General features: G+C 43.4%; 2 protein-coding genes across 3 annotated transcripts in view; one reads left to right on the plus strand and one right to left on the minus strand.

Moving 5' to 3' along the window:
* Positions 1-16,207, plus strand: part of LOC139305975 (butyrophilin-like protein 2) — a 281,201-nt gene that overhangs the window by 180,517 nt on the left and 84,477 nt on the right. The gene's annotated exons all lie outside the window — the stretch shown is intronic.
* Positions 5,904-15,316, minus strand: rnf150b (ring finger protein 150b). Of its 2 annotated transcripts, none has more exons than XM_070929965.1 (6): positions 14,860-15,316; positions 9,420-9,670; positions 8,267-8,421; positions 7,105-7,201; positions 6,447-6,708; positions 5,904-6,126 (listed from the first exon to the last, which is right to left on the minus strand). In XM_070929965.1, the coding sequence occupies exons 1-6, from the start codon at positions 15,314-15,316 to the stop codon at positions 6,008-6,010; spliced, it is 1,341 nt and encodes a 446-aa protein (XP_070786066.1). In that variant the 3' UTR covers positions 5,904-6,007. The 2 variants fall into 2 exon arrangements, with proteins under 2 accessions (XP_070786066.1, XP_070786067.1); XM_070929966.1 differs by having other exon boundaries at positions 5,904-6,129; positions 6,435-6,708.

Genomic DNA, 16,207 nt, shown 5'->3' on the forward strand with positions numbered 1-16,207 from the left:
CGTTAGCAAAAACATGGACGTCCCAATTGTCTGGGCTAACATGCTACCAGTTGGTTCACCGCTGCTGTTTCCTCCAGCTAGTTACTACTAATAGATTATCATAAAACATGTTTTACCTCTTATTTGTCAGAATTAAGACATTCTTGGATGTACCTGTTGTTTATATGGTGTGTAGCATTAGCGCCCGCTCAGCTGTGTCATTAGATGAACGTGTTTGTTGTTCAATATAAAGTTCACTGTGATCCATCTGTGTCCTTTTTCTGTCTTCAATGTATAATTAGTGGTGTTTTCTTCACAGGAGGAGACGCGTTTTATGTTTGGTTTACAATAAAAAGAAGAAAAAATGGGTAGTTAGCATTAGCAACACTTAACCTCCACACAACAAAAAAAGAATTTGCGCCACCTTCAGAAGCTTAACGGAAACTTCTCTCAGTTATCTCATAATAACTGTAAGACTTTCATATCCTGTAATTACATGATTAACATCTCAAATATGATTGTGTTCTCATAATTAGTCAGATACTAAGTCATAATTCTAAGAAAACACACTTTCTTTTTTCTTAACAACAGAAAATCAGTTAGTTCAGTGTCAAAACAGACAGTGGTGGGTTCAGTTTTACTTCAAATACATAAAACGTTTACTACATCCACGACTACGAAAGTGCTGCCTGCAATATATCGGGACTTTATCCTTTATACTTCCATTATTTACTGTAACTACATCTTGAATGGATTTTATGACTGATGCGCTTTAAATCCTTCGAGCATCAATGAGGTTGAAAACAGATTTTTGTAAATAAATGTTTGCCGTCACCTACAAAATAGTCAAATACACACACAAATCCAGAAGGTGTCAAGTATAAACATGCAAATGTAGATTGTTCAGCTATAATTTAATTTGCATAATTGGGAAAAACAAATAAGAAGGTCTCAACGACTCTCCCCATGTTTTTTTTTTTTTAAAGATGACACACAAACTCCAGGCTGGAGTAAAAACAAAAACTTGCGATAAAATTTTATTTAAATTCTGTCCTGAATCAGAACACGTGCAACAACTGAAACACAGAAACAACATGGCGTCACGCCGCCTTGTATTTACACACGTGTATGTAGGTATTTTTGTGTTTGCGTGCACAGGACAACCACACAAACGGACGCTCTGTAAAACAATTAATACTGCAGAAACACACACGACACCATTTCACACCCTGTCGTCATGGCAGCAGAGGGGTTAACATGGCTGCTAACACACGTCTCTCAACTTTCACCGTCTCTCTGGAAGGATCTGAAATGTTTCTTTCGTTCTTTCACTTTCTTTTCTTTGTCGTTGAGCTTCTATAACAGGGATCAAATGCTAACACCAGACCAATTGCTGAAATGTATTCAAATCCACTTAGAAGCAGGCTGTGCTATCGTAGCAAGATGTTAGAAATGTAGGAGATTAAAACGTGTAATCCCAGTGGGATTAAGTGGCTCAGGATTCACCTCTGGAGAGAGATCAGAAACTACAACACAAATTACAATATATGGCTAAATATATGGCAGTCGGTCTACAAATACATACAATTTGTAGTTTAATATGGACCAGAAAACCAGATCCTTTATTAGTCCAATTAACAAAATCTTTAACGCCATCTCACAAAACGATCCCATACATTTCCAACACAGAAATCTTGAGGGAAGACGAGAGAAGTATAGCGGAAAGAGTAGTAAGGAGAGATGAAATTAAAATGAGAGAGGGGAGGGAGTAGAAGGGAAAAACAAAAGTAAAGGAAGAAGGCAAGGAGAGAGACAAGAAGAGACTTTTCCAGAACCTTCCAGAGGAACAGAATTAAAGTGCATCAACAAAAGAGGCCGAGCCAACCAATCAAAACACAGCATCCAGGGAAAACAGCCACTGGGAAAACAAAGAACCAATCAGACGTCATTACTGGCAGTGACACGAGGGTCCCACTTTTGACACATCGGCTTCTTGAAAATTTGATTTTGGATGGGATTTACAAAAACCTGCGATTACTATTGAAGCCCACTGAATTAAAAAAAAATAAGGACTCTTTTACGGAGAATTTCCACATCTAATATTTGACTAGATCCATGGTAATATTTAAGAGATATAAAGTTACAAGATAAATTCTTCTATTTTGTCTTCGTCGAATCGTGTTTTGAATCGAAACTCTATGGTTGAACTTCGTCGTCACAAACAACTTTTCAGCCTCATAACCACAAAAGTGGCTTGGCAAGCAGCCGTTTGACACTTGTTATTACCGACACGTCTCAGTTGGTAACTAAGTGGATACTGATTGTAAAGGGGGGGGGGGACCAACATGCCACAGCAGCCTCAGTCTCGACTAGAAGAACAGGAGAAATGGATTCAGAGGGTTGAGCTCAGTTCACTTTCACTACTGTGGCAGCAGAATTGCAGTCACATAAAAAAAGAAAATGAAACAGTGCAAATGTAAAAACAACATGATGCTCAATTAAATCCCTTGAAAATAAAGCTTATAACACAAAGGAAGTGACTTTAATTAAAACATTATTCACTGATAATTGGCCAAGCCAAGGCATACAAGTCCATCATCTTCATATATTACAGCAAATACGCTCGACACCATTTCACCAGTGTTTCAATGAACTAGTGTTTGTTATGTACTTGGTAACTGAGAGTGAACTGGTCCTCAGTCCTGAAAGTGAACTGTGAGGAGAGAGAAAACATTAGGAAGCAAAGAAGGAAGAAACTTTTAAATACTTCCTGGTCTCTGAGAGAAAATGAACTCATTGGCGGGACTTGAAACACCAACACAAGTACTGCTTCCCACTCTTACAGTTTGGTACCAATTTTAATTCCTGGAAACCAAACTTGTCTTATTTCCCATTTAGACTGGTGGAAAAAAAGGGTTTTAAAACAGACATTAGTACCAAAAGAGAGAGACGGGAAATGATCAGTACAGCATTGGTTCTCCAACCTTTCATCAGGCTACATTAACAATCAGATCCCGAATGTTTACGGACAAAATTACTATAGTTTAGGTTCATATCGTCATGGTCCTTTACGTTCCGTATGTATCTACATTTACAGAAATAATCAACCCTTAAATCTGCCCGATCAATACTCAATCACATTGAGAATCACCAGGCCGTGGGTCATGAGGGGAGGGACTCAGTCTTTGCTGCTGGGTGTCTTCGTTACAAAAATAAACGTCTCCTCTGGTATCAAAATAGACGACAATCTTTATCTCTCTTAGTTGACCGCGGCCCTACGCAGTCTGCACACCAGTTTGGCAAACCAGAACCGTGGAACCAGAAATGCCACGTGGCGTAGTGAACTTGTGAAACACACATTTCATATTTACATGCTCGGCTTTGAGCTGAACTACACTCACTAAAGCAGGGAAGGAGTCTTTGCTGAACTCTGAATGTATCTCTACGACTAACTCGTGTGCCTGTTTTTAGTCTTTCACAGCTTGTTTTGATGGCGTTAAAGTCTGGAAATGGCGATGGCAGCTAACACATTTTGTGGTGTACAGAACGTGGGTTCGAAAAATGCTTCTTAGGTTCGCTAGAGCTCAGAGAAAAGATCCCCGACTAACAAGTAAAAGATCTGATCCTTGATTGTCAGGGTTAAAGGTAAAGGCAGCATGAGGCCATGGTAACGGACACGTGTGGTCAGGCAGACGGACGGACAGGACAAAACAAGGCAACACCATGGACAGGGTTCCTACATGGCCTCTTCATAGAGGACTGTCAGAGGACAATGCTTACTGAACGTTACGATGGAAGACTGATGAGGAAGGTCTTTCCATCCTCTACCTGAAGCCAGGCAGACACTGTATGGATTCACCTCAGACGATCAAATTTGTTTCTGGTATGTCAGAATATGCGGTCAGCCGTCCTGCAGTTGGAGCAGTTCCACGGTTTTGTTGTTGAGGATTTGTTATAAACTGTGCCGAACTTGTTTTAATATTACACGTAGTAGTACTGGAGTAGTATTTCACATGTAGTGTTGACTGTGATATAAAACCGAACTTTGTCTGCATCTTCCAGCTCCAGCTCAATATTTGCCTTTTCTTCTTGTAACTTTCTGTTCGTAGTAGAATTTCACAAAATTACGCCGCCTTTCTCTCTTTTTCGTCAACATCGTTGAGGACGTGGTCGCCTTGTTTCAAGTGACTTTACTGGAATTGTCACTGGACAGAAGCGACCAGGAGGTTTCCGTGCAGATAAGACGATTAGGACGTGAAGTGAGGTCGATAAAAACATGCAGTGTCCGCCCAGCATCGTGGATAGTTTCTTTAAATTGTATGAAATAAGAAACTATTTAAAGATGATCGGTGGTGGTGAAGCTGGAAACTCTCCTCCGAACGTTTTAAGATCCAAGCTGCGAGATTTGTCACTAGTTTCATACCTTTTACTGAAAATGTCTTATTATTTGTAGTAGTGAAATTCTACATTTTATCAACCAGCCCTGCAAACAGTCAAGAGCAGTTCTCAGTGTCACCGGTTTTCCAGACGCACATAGGAACCCTGTTTGGAACCACAGCCGAGGACAGAAAGCATCCAAACCAAATACTGTTGGGGAACTGGAAAGATAAAGGAGACTTGAATTATACAGACAGGCAAAAAGAGAAAAATCAAAATACTGTGTGTAGTTGCTATTCAATACTGTAGCTGTAATACTGCCACGACAAGTCCACCGTTTCAGCAAACGCTAGGAAAAAGAAACCGAATCCTCTGCCAACAGAAGCTGGTGAGTCCTTTCAAAATAAGTCTTCCCATCCAAAATGAAAGCCAGTCACCGCAGACGTCACACACATCAAGAAACAGCGCCTGGCACGTCGGCAGGCAAATCAAAATGAGCGAAATAAACCAGAGATTAAATCATCCGAGAATCCAGACCAGGACAAGAAGTGAGCAGCCCTGATACTGTGTCCCATCAAGTTGTTTGCGCCCCTCTACCTGGAAAAACCAGGTAACAGGATATTCCACAAAAGGTCCCGAGACAAGAGCACTCCTTACTGAAGCAGAGCAGGTAGAAATACGCAAATCTAGATTCTGGTGTTGAGAGTTCTCGTGCATCAGTCAAGATCCTCCAGATTTGCTGATGAAGGAGAATATTGATCCTTCGAGGATCCTTTTTTGGCAGCCGACTTTCTCTGGTACCGAGATCATCCTCATGTTCTCTGAGAATAAATGTGTCTTGTGGAGATTCTGTTTGAATCCCATCTGCCCTTCGTAAGTCCATCAGGAGACAAATGTCCAGACGAGTTCCACAGAATTTGAAATGAAGGACTGGATCTATAGTTGAACTTCTTCCGGTCACTGTGGAAGTTTGTCAGGATCAATGACACATGTGTAGGACCATGACAGAAGTTGGGGAGCTTATTTCTAGCAACAGGATGAACCGAGGCAAATGTGGGCTGATTAAGACATCTGAACGAAATGACAACAGATAGGTAGACTGAGTTATATTCCAGTTTTACGTAACACCTGGTTAAACTGAGGGGAGCTAAGGGTGAGACCACACTGGATAACACCCATGTTAGCCCAGGTTGGGTCCAGGGTCCAAACTCGCCAAGAGTCCAAGAGGAGACTAAAACCAAAGCCAAACCAGGTCAGTCAGTTTTCTTTGAGTCCAGATCAAAACCAACACTTGACATTTATACTACGGCCCACTATGTCAAAACAAAGTCTAGAACCTGCTTCTAGCTAGGCTCGAGTCCACCTGGGGTCCAGAAAAGTTGGTTTGGTTCAGCTAAGTTCTGTATCCCACAGGTCCAAAGACAAAAACCCAGTCAAACCCTGGTGCTGGTTCTGGGTTTCCACTATGAAACAGTCAAAACCAGAACCAGGTCCTGGGTCATTATCAGTGTAGTGCAGTCAGGTTTGGTTCAGATCTGGTTTCAGTCAGGTTGTTCTCCGGAACTTCAGGTCCACTGACGTCTGTTAAAAATCTGAACCTTATCTGAGTCTGTTTTGGCCCGGGTTCTGGTTTGGTTCCGTTAGGCTCCTCTCAGGACTTGTCCGCCAGCTGAGACTGTTCCATGGACCCCTCCTCGTCTGAGAGACCCGTTTCCACGGTGATGACCAAGGATGCCACCGAGGCGCTGCTCGCCATTGGCTGTAGCTCACCTGGAAGGAGGAGGGAGGACGGGGTTAGACTGAAGATGATTCGTCCCAAACAAGAGCTCAGTTAGACAATAATAAATAATAATAAAATGACTTATTAGCCAACACATCATGTCAAAAGAATCTATTTCACAATAAATCGTGAATCTTGCTTCAGCAGGAAAAACAAGCATCACATCAAAGAAGCAATTAAATGTTCATGTGACTTTAAGAAATGTTATGTAGAAGAAACACCACTGGGTGTCACTATAGCACCACAACAACAAGGACTCAGTGAACATACAGTGTGTGTGTGGTGTGTGTGTGGTGTGTGTGTGTGTTACCTGTGTGTGTGTCAGTGGTGGCCGTCACAGGGCTGTCTCTCAGGGTGTCGGGGTCCTGGTAGTCCTGCGGGAGCCCCACCCGTCGCACACCGGGGTCCAGCACCACCGAGGAGCCGCCCTCGCTCAGCGTGCCGTCACTGGACGCCCCGGACACCACGGCCTCGAGGGCCAGGGCCCCGACTCCACCCACCCCACCCCCACCTACACCGCCCAGGGCCAGGTCGTAGTCCAGCGGCAGGTCATCCAGGCAGTCTGCATTCAGCTGGAGTGCAGAGAGAGGGGGGGGGGGGGTGTATTGTATAAAAGAATTAAGAATTTGTAAATATAAACTCTCATTATTGTAACTGTGGTTTCGAGTTTAGCTAATTATACTGGTTCCTTGATGAAAACGAATAAAATTGGGTCACTTTTAAGCGCTCTGATTTCGTTGTAATGCCATTACACCAAAATCATGCTAATTCATTAAATCAATTTGTGGCAGCAATAAATGTGTTTTTTCCAGTACTAGCTTGATGCTGACAAAGTGGAATGATTAATACAACCTTTGAGGCTGCATATTCAGCCCTACTGCTCACCGAAACCCTTCCACCTTAATAACAAATCCAATGGGTCTTGTTAAAGCCCCCTCCCTCGTCCCCCGCCCTTGATTCAGACTCACAGCGATGCCCAGGGCTTTGAGGATGTTCATCTTGCACATGGGACATGTGCGATGATCCAGCAGCCACGGATCCACACAGCTCTTATGGAACAAATGTCTGCAACGAAGAGAAACGCGGTGGAATCAGTTTTTCTGCTGTTCATCTGCACTCATGCGGACACATTCGAGAATCTTGTTACAGCTGCTTTCATTTAGTGCAGTTACACAAGGCAAGAAAGAATCTGGATAAACATGCTTTTTATTTTTTCATTTCATTTCGTAATCTCATTCGCTACATAACAAGCCAGGGGAAACAAATAGTCATTGTAGTCGCAACCCTCAAATATTTCTCTCTCATAACAAGAAAACAAGTTTAACTCCACGAAGCTTCCATCATCACAAAGTAATCTAGAGATCACATGACGACAAAGGAAAGCAGCAATCACACAAAGGTCCTCTCTGTGCTGCTAATAGTATTTTTATCAAACTATCTTTATTTTGAAGCCAAGTAAAAAAGGGCACTAGAACAAAGTGACACCTTTTAATAACACACATTGTTTGTTAATATTAGAGCTTACTGGCTTTGCTTATAAAACACTGTTTCTACACTTTTTACAGTGTGGCGACATTTAAAGATTTAATCTGAAAGTGAATTCATTCATCAGCAGCTGACAGCAACATCACTGTGATAGAGTCCTCTTAGCACCGACTACACTGTATTTAACACTCAAAGTTTTTAAAAAATATATAAAAATCAATGCAGCAGAATCAGACATACCGTCTTTTTTTATTCCACACATTCTTCTTCATTCTTCGTCAAAACGTGGCGCCTAAATTACCCACAATGCAACTCAACCGCCAACAGAGATTCGGTGTGTTGCGCTAGTAGCAGCTAATGTATCCTGAGCAGCTCACTTCTTTCTAACTCCTAACAACAGATGCTCGTTATCTTCCCATTGACTTAAGTTCCCATTTCGGCTTAAACGAGAAGAACCATGAAAATCTGACAACTGAGACGGATGACAGATTAAAAGCGGCGGCAGCATGTTGTTCTTTGTAGTTACTGTTGCTCTGATGTTTGTTCATTTCTGCTTTCGCTCCTTCGGCTCGTTCGCTCTCTGAACTCGATTGAGTCCTGGGAAATGTATGTGAGAACCGTTTCTTTCTGTGTTTGAGCGTTTACCTGCAGGGCAGTATGCGGACCACGTCGTTGGCCTTGTAGCCCTCGATGCAGACGGCACAGTTGTCGAAGTCGGCCTCCGTCTCCTGGTCGCCCTTCCTGATGGTGCGAACTTGTAGCTTGCTGATGGCCTTCTTCGCCGCATCGCCAAGACGACGCTGTGGGGGGGGGGGGGGGGGGGGTGAAAGAGAGATTTAGTCCCAGCGGTGGCAGACGGACCAGACCAGACGTTCCTGAAAGTGTAACTGAGATCAGCTCCACATTAACAGTTTCAACTCTTTCTGAGGTCACTTCAGATGAATGTGTTTACTTGACTTTATTTTGACAAAACCAGCTTCCTGTGAGGGTTTTCCCTTCAGCGTCTCATGACTCTAAAGTATGATTACAAAACACCTCTCATAAAAACACATGAAAATGCCCTCACGCCCTCCTGTCGGTGGAAGCAGCCGGGATTAATTATGACTAGTTTGGATAAAAATGCTTCCATTGCATTTCACAAGCCGTTCGTTCTGCTAATTCGTTGTACCAAACCGGTTTCTAATCACTTCAGCTGCTTTGGGAACATTCAGTGTGTTTACGTGCACTGAAGTAACCTGGTTACACTCGTCTTTCTCCAGTTATTTGATCTCTGAAACATCACGTCGCAGCGTTAGTTCAGCTAAGGTCTCATGCTAGCTAACATGTAGCGTACCAACAATAAAAAGTTGAATGGAAGAGGAGTATAGGAAGTTGTCATAGTAACGTTAAGTGCTGTTGTTTTGGTGCAGCTCTCTCATTGACTTTGTCCTGCCAGTGAGGCTCTAATGGAAACGTTAGTGAAGAAGACCACTGCTCTATAAAGTTAAATTTAGTCAGTTTCCACTGCTGAACATTTGACTATTTGTTAAATTTAGACACACTCACACGTCTGTCTGACTGACCTCAATCTGCTGACACACACACACACACACACACACACACACACACACACACACACACACACACACACACACACACACACACACACACACACACACACACACACACATCTTCTGTCGCTTCTACATTTAAATAAGTAAGCTTCCAAAATAAGGTCAAGGGTAAACACGTTCTCTGATTAACTGCATGTCCTCATGTTTCTCTGAGTGACCCGATGCCTCGTTCGATCTCTGCGTACCTGGTTCCTGTCTCGTGCGTTGGCGTATCTGAACCTCTGGATGTAGTAGAAGACGAGCCAGGCGAGCGAGATGATCATCAGCACGATGAAGGAGATGGACACGAACACCACCGACGTCCTGCTGACGTACTTCTGCAGGTTCCTCGTCCCGATGGTGATCGTCATGGTGACCGTCACATTGCGCTCCAGCAGCGCTGCGACCTCGCGGCCTTTCGGCTCCGGGATCATGATGGCGACCACCTCACCTGTACCTGAAGAGGGGGACACACACCGTCAATATGTATATGAAGGCAAATTAGTTTAATCGTAATTCAAATTTAGTAAAAAACTGCACCATCCCACAAAGTGCTGTCTGAAACAGTGACCAGGCTTCTTCTGACCTTCGGACTGAAAAAATACAAATAAGGAGATTGGTGCAGCCAGGTATGAGCTTAGTTCACAAACCTTTAGGCTAAAATAATAATAAAACATTTTCTTTAGAGAGCGCTTTTAGATACTCAAAGACGCTTTACATAACAAAAGGAACCTTAAAAACTGCAATAACAAGTCAACAAGTTGTGACACAGCAAACAGTTGTTTATTTCCACATCCAGCAGTTACAGATTCATTTACAGTCGTGTTTGTGTCACTTGATGAATGCAAGTCCAATATTCACTCTCTTTTAGCTGTTTCTGCCAATTAATTAGTCGTTCCATCGACTGATAGCTTCAGCTCTAAAGTGAAACCGTAAAGAAAAGTCAGACAAAACAAACAGGAAAGTTTCCTGAACCATCTTCAGATGTCAGACTCTTTCCTTCACCTGAAATAAACTCTTACAGGTTGTATTCAGCATCTGTAGCCTGCTCATTGAACCAATGAAACCCCCCCCCCCCCCCCCCACCCCATCACTATGACGACCAGCTCCTCGCCCACCCACCAGAGTCAGCCACTCTAAAAATAAACATTATAGCCCCACATGGTGGATGGTGTGTCATAAGGCCCGGCTTCATTTGACTGCATATCCATGTTTGGTATGAAGTTTGAGCACAAGATTAAGAGATAACGACACAGTTACTACAGATTATTATATTTCTATAATCACACAGCAGATAATACTCAAGCACTCTTGATCAATACTTTTGCTTTTCTTATCATCAGAGACACGTGAACATGATTTTAGAGCAGTGGTTCCCTCCTTTAAGTCTAAACTTCCTTTGTTACTCGTGTATTTCAGGGATGAAAAAGACCAGAAAACACATCAGAGCGGTCAGTCATTAGCTGCAGCATAGCAGCATATTTAACAGGTTTTTAATAAGTTGATTTTGTTTATTATTGATTATGTCTTCAGTTATGGATACGCTTTAAAACGTAACATAAAAATGTAGTCAGTAAATGTCGCCTTGTTTTCTAATGTGGTGAAACTTTATTAAAATGTACACTAAGCTAAGCTAAGAGTCTACAGCCATGCTAGCAGCTCTGTGAAACATGCTCGCAGTGACAATGCTAACATGCTTAGCAGGTGTGCTATTTACCATGCTGACCACCTCAGTATAGCATGTTAGCATGCTAACATTTGCTAATTATCACAAAATACAAACAGCTGAGGCTGATGGGAATGTCACCAGTTTTGAAAGTATTGAACAAATTAAGATTTTGACCTGATGATGGCGCTACATGACAAGTCAATGGATCACCAAAGTCAGTCAGATTCATCCTCTGGTGAACATGAATATCTGTACAATAGTTAGTGGCAAGCCATCCAATAGTTGTTGAGATATTCATATATATATAGATATATATATATATATATATATATATATATATATATATATCTATATATATATCATGCATATAGCAGCGCTGCTAGCATGGCATGCACTATTATGTTGAATCTCTTGTGTAAACATCTTTAAATGAACTTAAACTTGGACAACCTCATGTTAATACATGACACAGTAACAACCAGCAGCCAGGTGTGAATGGGTCAAACCACTTCTGAAAACTGTTGTTTCTGAAACACTGAAAGGGGATTTCTTCTCGAGAGAACGAGCGACTGAACGTGATGAATGAAGAGTTTGGAGGAGGAAGATGAAAGCAGAAGAAGCAAAAACAGAAGTACAAGTTTTTGTGTCTCCTTCTTTAGACAAAACACATATTCCTCCACAGGAGTAACCCGAGGTCAAAGGTCAGAGTGTGCAGCTGGTCATGATTCAGTGTGCTGCTCAAGGACACTTCAGCAGAGGAGCTCAGAGCCAACACACCGACCTTCAACAGCTGCTTATTCTGAAGCTACATCACACACACACACACACACACACACACACAACACACACACAACACACTTCAGCCCTGCAGGAAATGTGTGTGTTAGCATGTGTGTGTGCTACATCCAGTGTTTTAATTCACTTTTGGCAATTTGTTAATTTGTGGTTATCCTTGTGACTGAGGCCTGACTAACGCACCCTCATATAACCCCAAAAGTAGATAAAAACACCCCAGAGGAGGCTTCTGTTACACAGCGAGACACAACTGCAGTTGCAACAGCAGAAGTTTAATATCCATATCAAATATCTACCATGAAAAACAACTCGAGTGTAAAATTGAAGCTGTATCGTGTGCAAAAGAGGTTAAAAAACAAGTGGATCCCAGAGCGGCCGGGGATGTGTCGCCATGTTGATACAAGTTCGCAAGAAATGAGTCACGCGTGCAAACAGATGTGTTCACTGACAGATGACAGACAGACGGTGAACTCCGAGAAAACTCTGAGGAAGAAAAGCCGACGGGAGTTTGCACAGAAACGTTTTTCACAATAACTAACAGACTGTGTGCCGGAACTGAATCAGGCTCCTAACGATCCTGCTGACGTCCCAAAAATCAGGCTGGAACTAGACCCATCTTCCCACGTGGTCGTGGGCCTTGTGTGTCCGTCAGAGCTGTATGTCGGGCGGTCAAACAGCTTCAGAACCCTGAAGGCAACACTTTGAATGTCATCCCGCCACTGTCCTCATATTTAAATGAGTTCACGTCCGGCTTCTCACTCGTTCAGAGCAGCTATGAACACATTTGATCTCCGTACGAAACACTACTTTGCTGTAGGTATCCTGAGCGGTGGACTCGAGACTTTTTGACACATTTGAGCTTCACGTCAAAGTTAAGCGTTGTTTTTGTCCTCATGAGATCGTTATAGACGAAATGACTATTAAACAAATAAACTAAGATGTAACTTTTGCATGTTGGTGCTGTATGTGTGTGTAGTTTGACCAGTTGGATAAATTCACCCCCCCACCCAACCCTGAGGCGGACACTGAACTCACATCAACCCCTCAAACACAAACACGGCAACAAAATCAATTAGCCTAAAAATATACCCCTGGGATCAATGTTTCTCTCTACACACACTGTATATTTGTACTTCTGTAGCTGTGAGCCACTGAAATCAAACACCCCCAAGCCTTTAGCATTAACATAACACCATAAAACCACAGGATAAACCAAACTGGACAAGATGTCCTCTTTCAAAACATGTCCTCAGCCTAAAAAGGCTGAAAGCTTGGTCCTCATAAAGATAGAACACACACAGTGTTTGACATTGAGGTAGCTGATCAGTCTGGATGTGATGATGATGAGGATGATGATGCCACTCAGTAGAAGTAGTGAAGGTCCATCTCTAAAGTTACAACACTTCCTGTTTCTCGGTGCAGATCGATGACGACCGACCAATCACAGGCCAGTTTCTCTTGTATGAAACTGCTGTTGTCTTTAACTTTATTCCGACTTTAGAAAACGGTGACGTGGCAGAAACCAAACTAGCTTGTTGTTGTTGTGAGCAGCTCTAAACTAATCTGTGGGATGAGCTGTGGAATGAAGAATCCAGCTGATTCCACAGAGACGGTTTTTCAGGTGGATTAACTCACAGCTCAGAGGTCTGACTGGTCTACAGATGCCCCCATCAGACCCGTTTCTTTCCTGGTGCTGATTCTGGTCTGACACCGGGGCTCTCTTCACTCAAAAATGTTTGTTTATCTCAACAACATCTCAGAGGGAAATACTGTACTTGTACTGCATTTGTCTGACAGCTTTAGTTACTTTGCACAACACAAATCTACATTCAAAAAGAATCATAATCTGGATTTGAATCAATAATAAATATAGTGAACAAATACAGCAGAAGTATCTGGATAACGAGTTGGCTTTTGAACCCAGTAGAGATGCTTTTTTTGGGGGAAATCAATTAAATGTGACCAAAGAAAGCTCCCCGGGAAGTTCCCCAGGTACGGTGGACGAGGGAAAACTACCAGATCGACTCCAGCTTCCATCAGAAAAATGACCCTGACACTGAAAACGTCGTGAGAAAGTTGATTTAAAGTAAACACACGGTATTTCCTGTATTGTTAGCTCCCTAACCGGCGCCTGGGGACCTCCGGGGATCCCTGAGGGGGTTTCCAGCTGACAGAGAAACAGCTGTGAGGCTGTTACTGAACTCAGCGGCACTGACAGAGCGAATAAAAACAGTTTAGAGTGGAAGACCTCAGTTCTGCCTCTGCTACTACAGCACTGTAGTCTGTTATGTAACTCAGAGCTCCTCTGGACAGAATCGAATTAGAAGAGCGAGTTTTCTATCAACGGATGTGGATACAGTCGAAACCCCGGAGACCAATAAGACATCAAATATATATTGATAAGAATCTGAAACGGTTACGACACAGCAGCAGAGTCAGAAACCTTCGGTCAGCAGTTTGTCTGTTGGCTCGGGGACCAGGTCTAACAACCAGTTCAGACAGACTGGGATCCAGTTCAGGCTGCTCAACGCTGTCACTTTTCTCAGACCAAATTTGCAACTAAGCTTCATTTTCATTATTAATTAATCAGCTGATTGTTTTCTCAATTCATTAATGAATTTCACCAAAGTAACATCTTGAAATGTCCTGTTTTTGTCCGACTAACAGAAGATATTTAGTTTATAATTATGTAAGACAGACAACAGCTGTTGGATAAACTGGGATTATCTTTAAAAATGACTTCAACTGTTCTGTTCAAGCCAAGACAGATTTTGGCTGCATCCTCACGTGTTTCAGGACTAATTCTGGAGGAAATCTACATTAATAACTACTTAATAACTGCACTGTAATGAAGCTGAGACAACAGATTCTATAACCCCACCTTTATGTTGATGTGGGGGTAGATGGTGGGGCTCACACACACACACACACACACACACACACTGAAGTATTGATCTTCTGTAAAGTGTTGGAGTGAAAAGAGTTCAGCAAATTCATAAAATTATATTTAACGATTAACCTGCACGTGCATACCTTCCCCATCATCACCAGTCACGAGTAGAACAATATCAGATGTATAACAGTTCTCAGACACCTGCAACTGTTTCTATTAACCAGACCTCTTGATTTTAGAATAACATCGGTTTAATGGCGCATTAATAAATGAAGGAAGATCTCCGTACCTGGGTGAGGCATCGTGATGGTGTCGTTAGCATTAGCCGACCCCACGTTAAAGATGACCACCGCCGAGGCGTTGTGGGCTGCGGCGTGGCGGATCTTATCCTTGTAGGTGCAGTTGCCCCGGGCTATCAGCGCTACCCAGGCCCCGGCCTGTGCGGGCATTGCGAACCGGGTGTTGGGGTCGCAGGCCTGGCGGTCATGCGGGGCGGCGGGCAGGACCACCACCCCTTTGGCGTCCCGCTTCGGCGAGTGCTCCCCGTACCGACCGCACTCCGTCTTCTCGGTGCGGAGCTCCGAAGTAGCCGGGTCCACGTAGGTGATGTTGACGAAGGCGGTGTACCACTCCTCCCGTTCGGCCACGGTGAAGTCCAGGCACAGCAGGTGGACGAAGCAGAAGGAGAGCAGCCACGTAGAGAGGGCCAGGCTGCGGCAGGCCGCCACCAGAGAGCCCGGGGCCATGGTGTTCCTCCCCGGTGAGAGCGAACCGTCCGTCGGTCGGAGGAGCCCGATAGCGTCAACACCGCAGACGCCTACTCCACCATGCTACCAGTCAACCGGCCAGGAGGTTATTTAATCCCGTTTTTCTTTTTAACTTCGACGCCCACTCCGTGCTCGCCCTCTCCCTTCTCTTATTTTCCCTTTTTTCGTGTTTTCAGCCGCTCCCCACCGCCGCTATCACGCTACCTAGCAGCAGACGCCTGTTAGCCGTCTCCATTTCCAACCGTCACCGAGAACAAAACAAAAACACCCACGGGAAAAGCCTCAACGCACAGACAGCTGTGGACAAAATGAACCGCGGGGACGCCGCGACTGAGCCTCGCCGAAGTAAAACACCAGGCGGTGAATTTACTGTACGACGAAGGCAGCAGTTGGTAGTTTGTTGAATATTTAAAGCTAACTAATCGCAGCAGGCCAGCTAAGCTGCATTGTTTTGACTGGGCCTGAGCAGACCAGCGTTAATAAAGCCTGTATAGGAAACAGCACTTCCGGTTATTTAGTCTAAAATAAAAGGCGTCTTATTTCTGGTAAAACGCTTGTATTGATAAATTACATCTTTAATCACCTACCATGTAATAATATTAATGCGCCCTTTGTGAAATCTTTGTTATTTCAGACGCCCTATTAAGTACATTTCACAAGTGATAGCGCGTTGTCTTTTATTTTGAAGGACCTTACATTTTAGTTCCGTTATTAATTTGTCTGACTTGACGCAAGTGTGTGTGCATTCATCCTGAGCGGCGCCACCTAGCGGCCCGGCAGGCAAACCGCTGCTGGTCACCCAAAACAATACAAATCTACCAAACTTTCAGTTTATGGGATCTAATTATACAAGATCCAAGATTTTAATGG

This window comes from Enoplosus armatus, chromosome 23 (assembly GCF_043641665.1).
Source record: "Enoplosus armatus isolate fEnoArm2 chromosome 23, fEnoArm2.hap1, whole genome shotgun sequence".
Classification (NCBI taxonomy): Eukaryota; Metazoa; Chordata; class Actinopteri; order Centrarchiformes; family Enoplosidae; genus Enoplosus; species Enoplosus armatus.

Coding starts and splice junctions, on each gene's coding strand:
- rnf150b (XM_070929966.1), bottom strand. CDS start 15,316: ATGGCCCCGGGCTCTCTGGTGGCGGCCTGCCGCAGCCTGGCCCTCTCT. Junction 9,671..14,859: donor CATCACGATGCCTCACCCAG/GTACGGAGATCT, acceptor CCCCCTCTTCAG/GTACAGGTGAGGTGGTCGCC. Junction 8,422..9,419: donor ACGCACGAGACAGGAACCAG/GTACGCAGAGAT, acceptor CCCCCCCCACAG/CGTCGTCTTGGCGATGCGGC.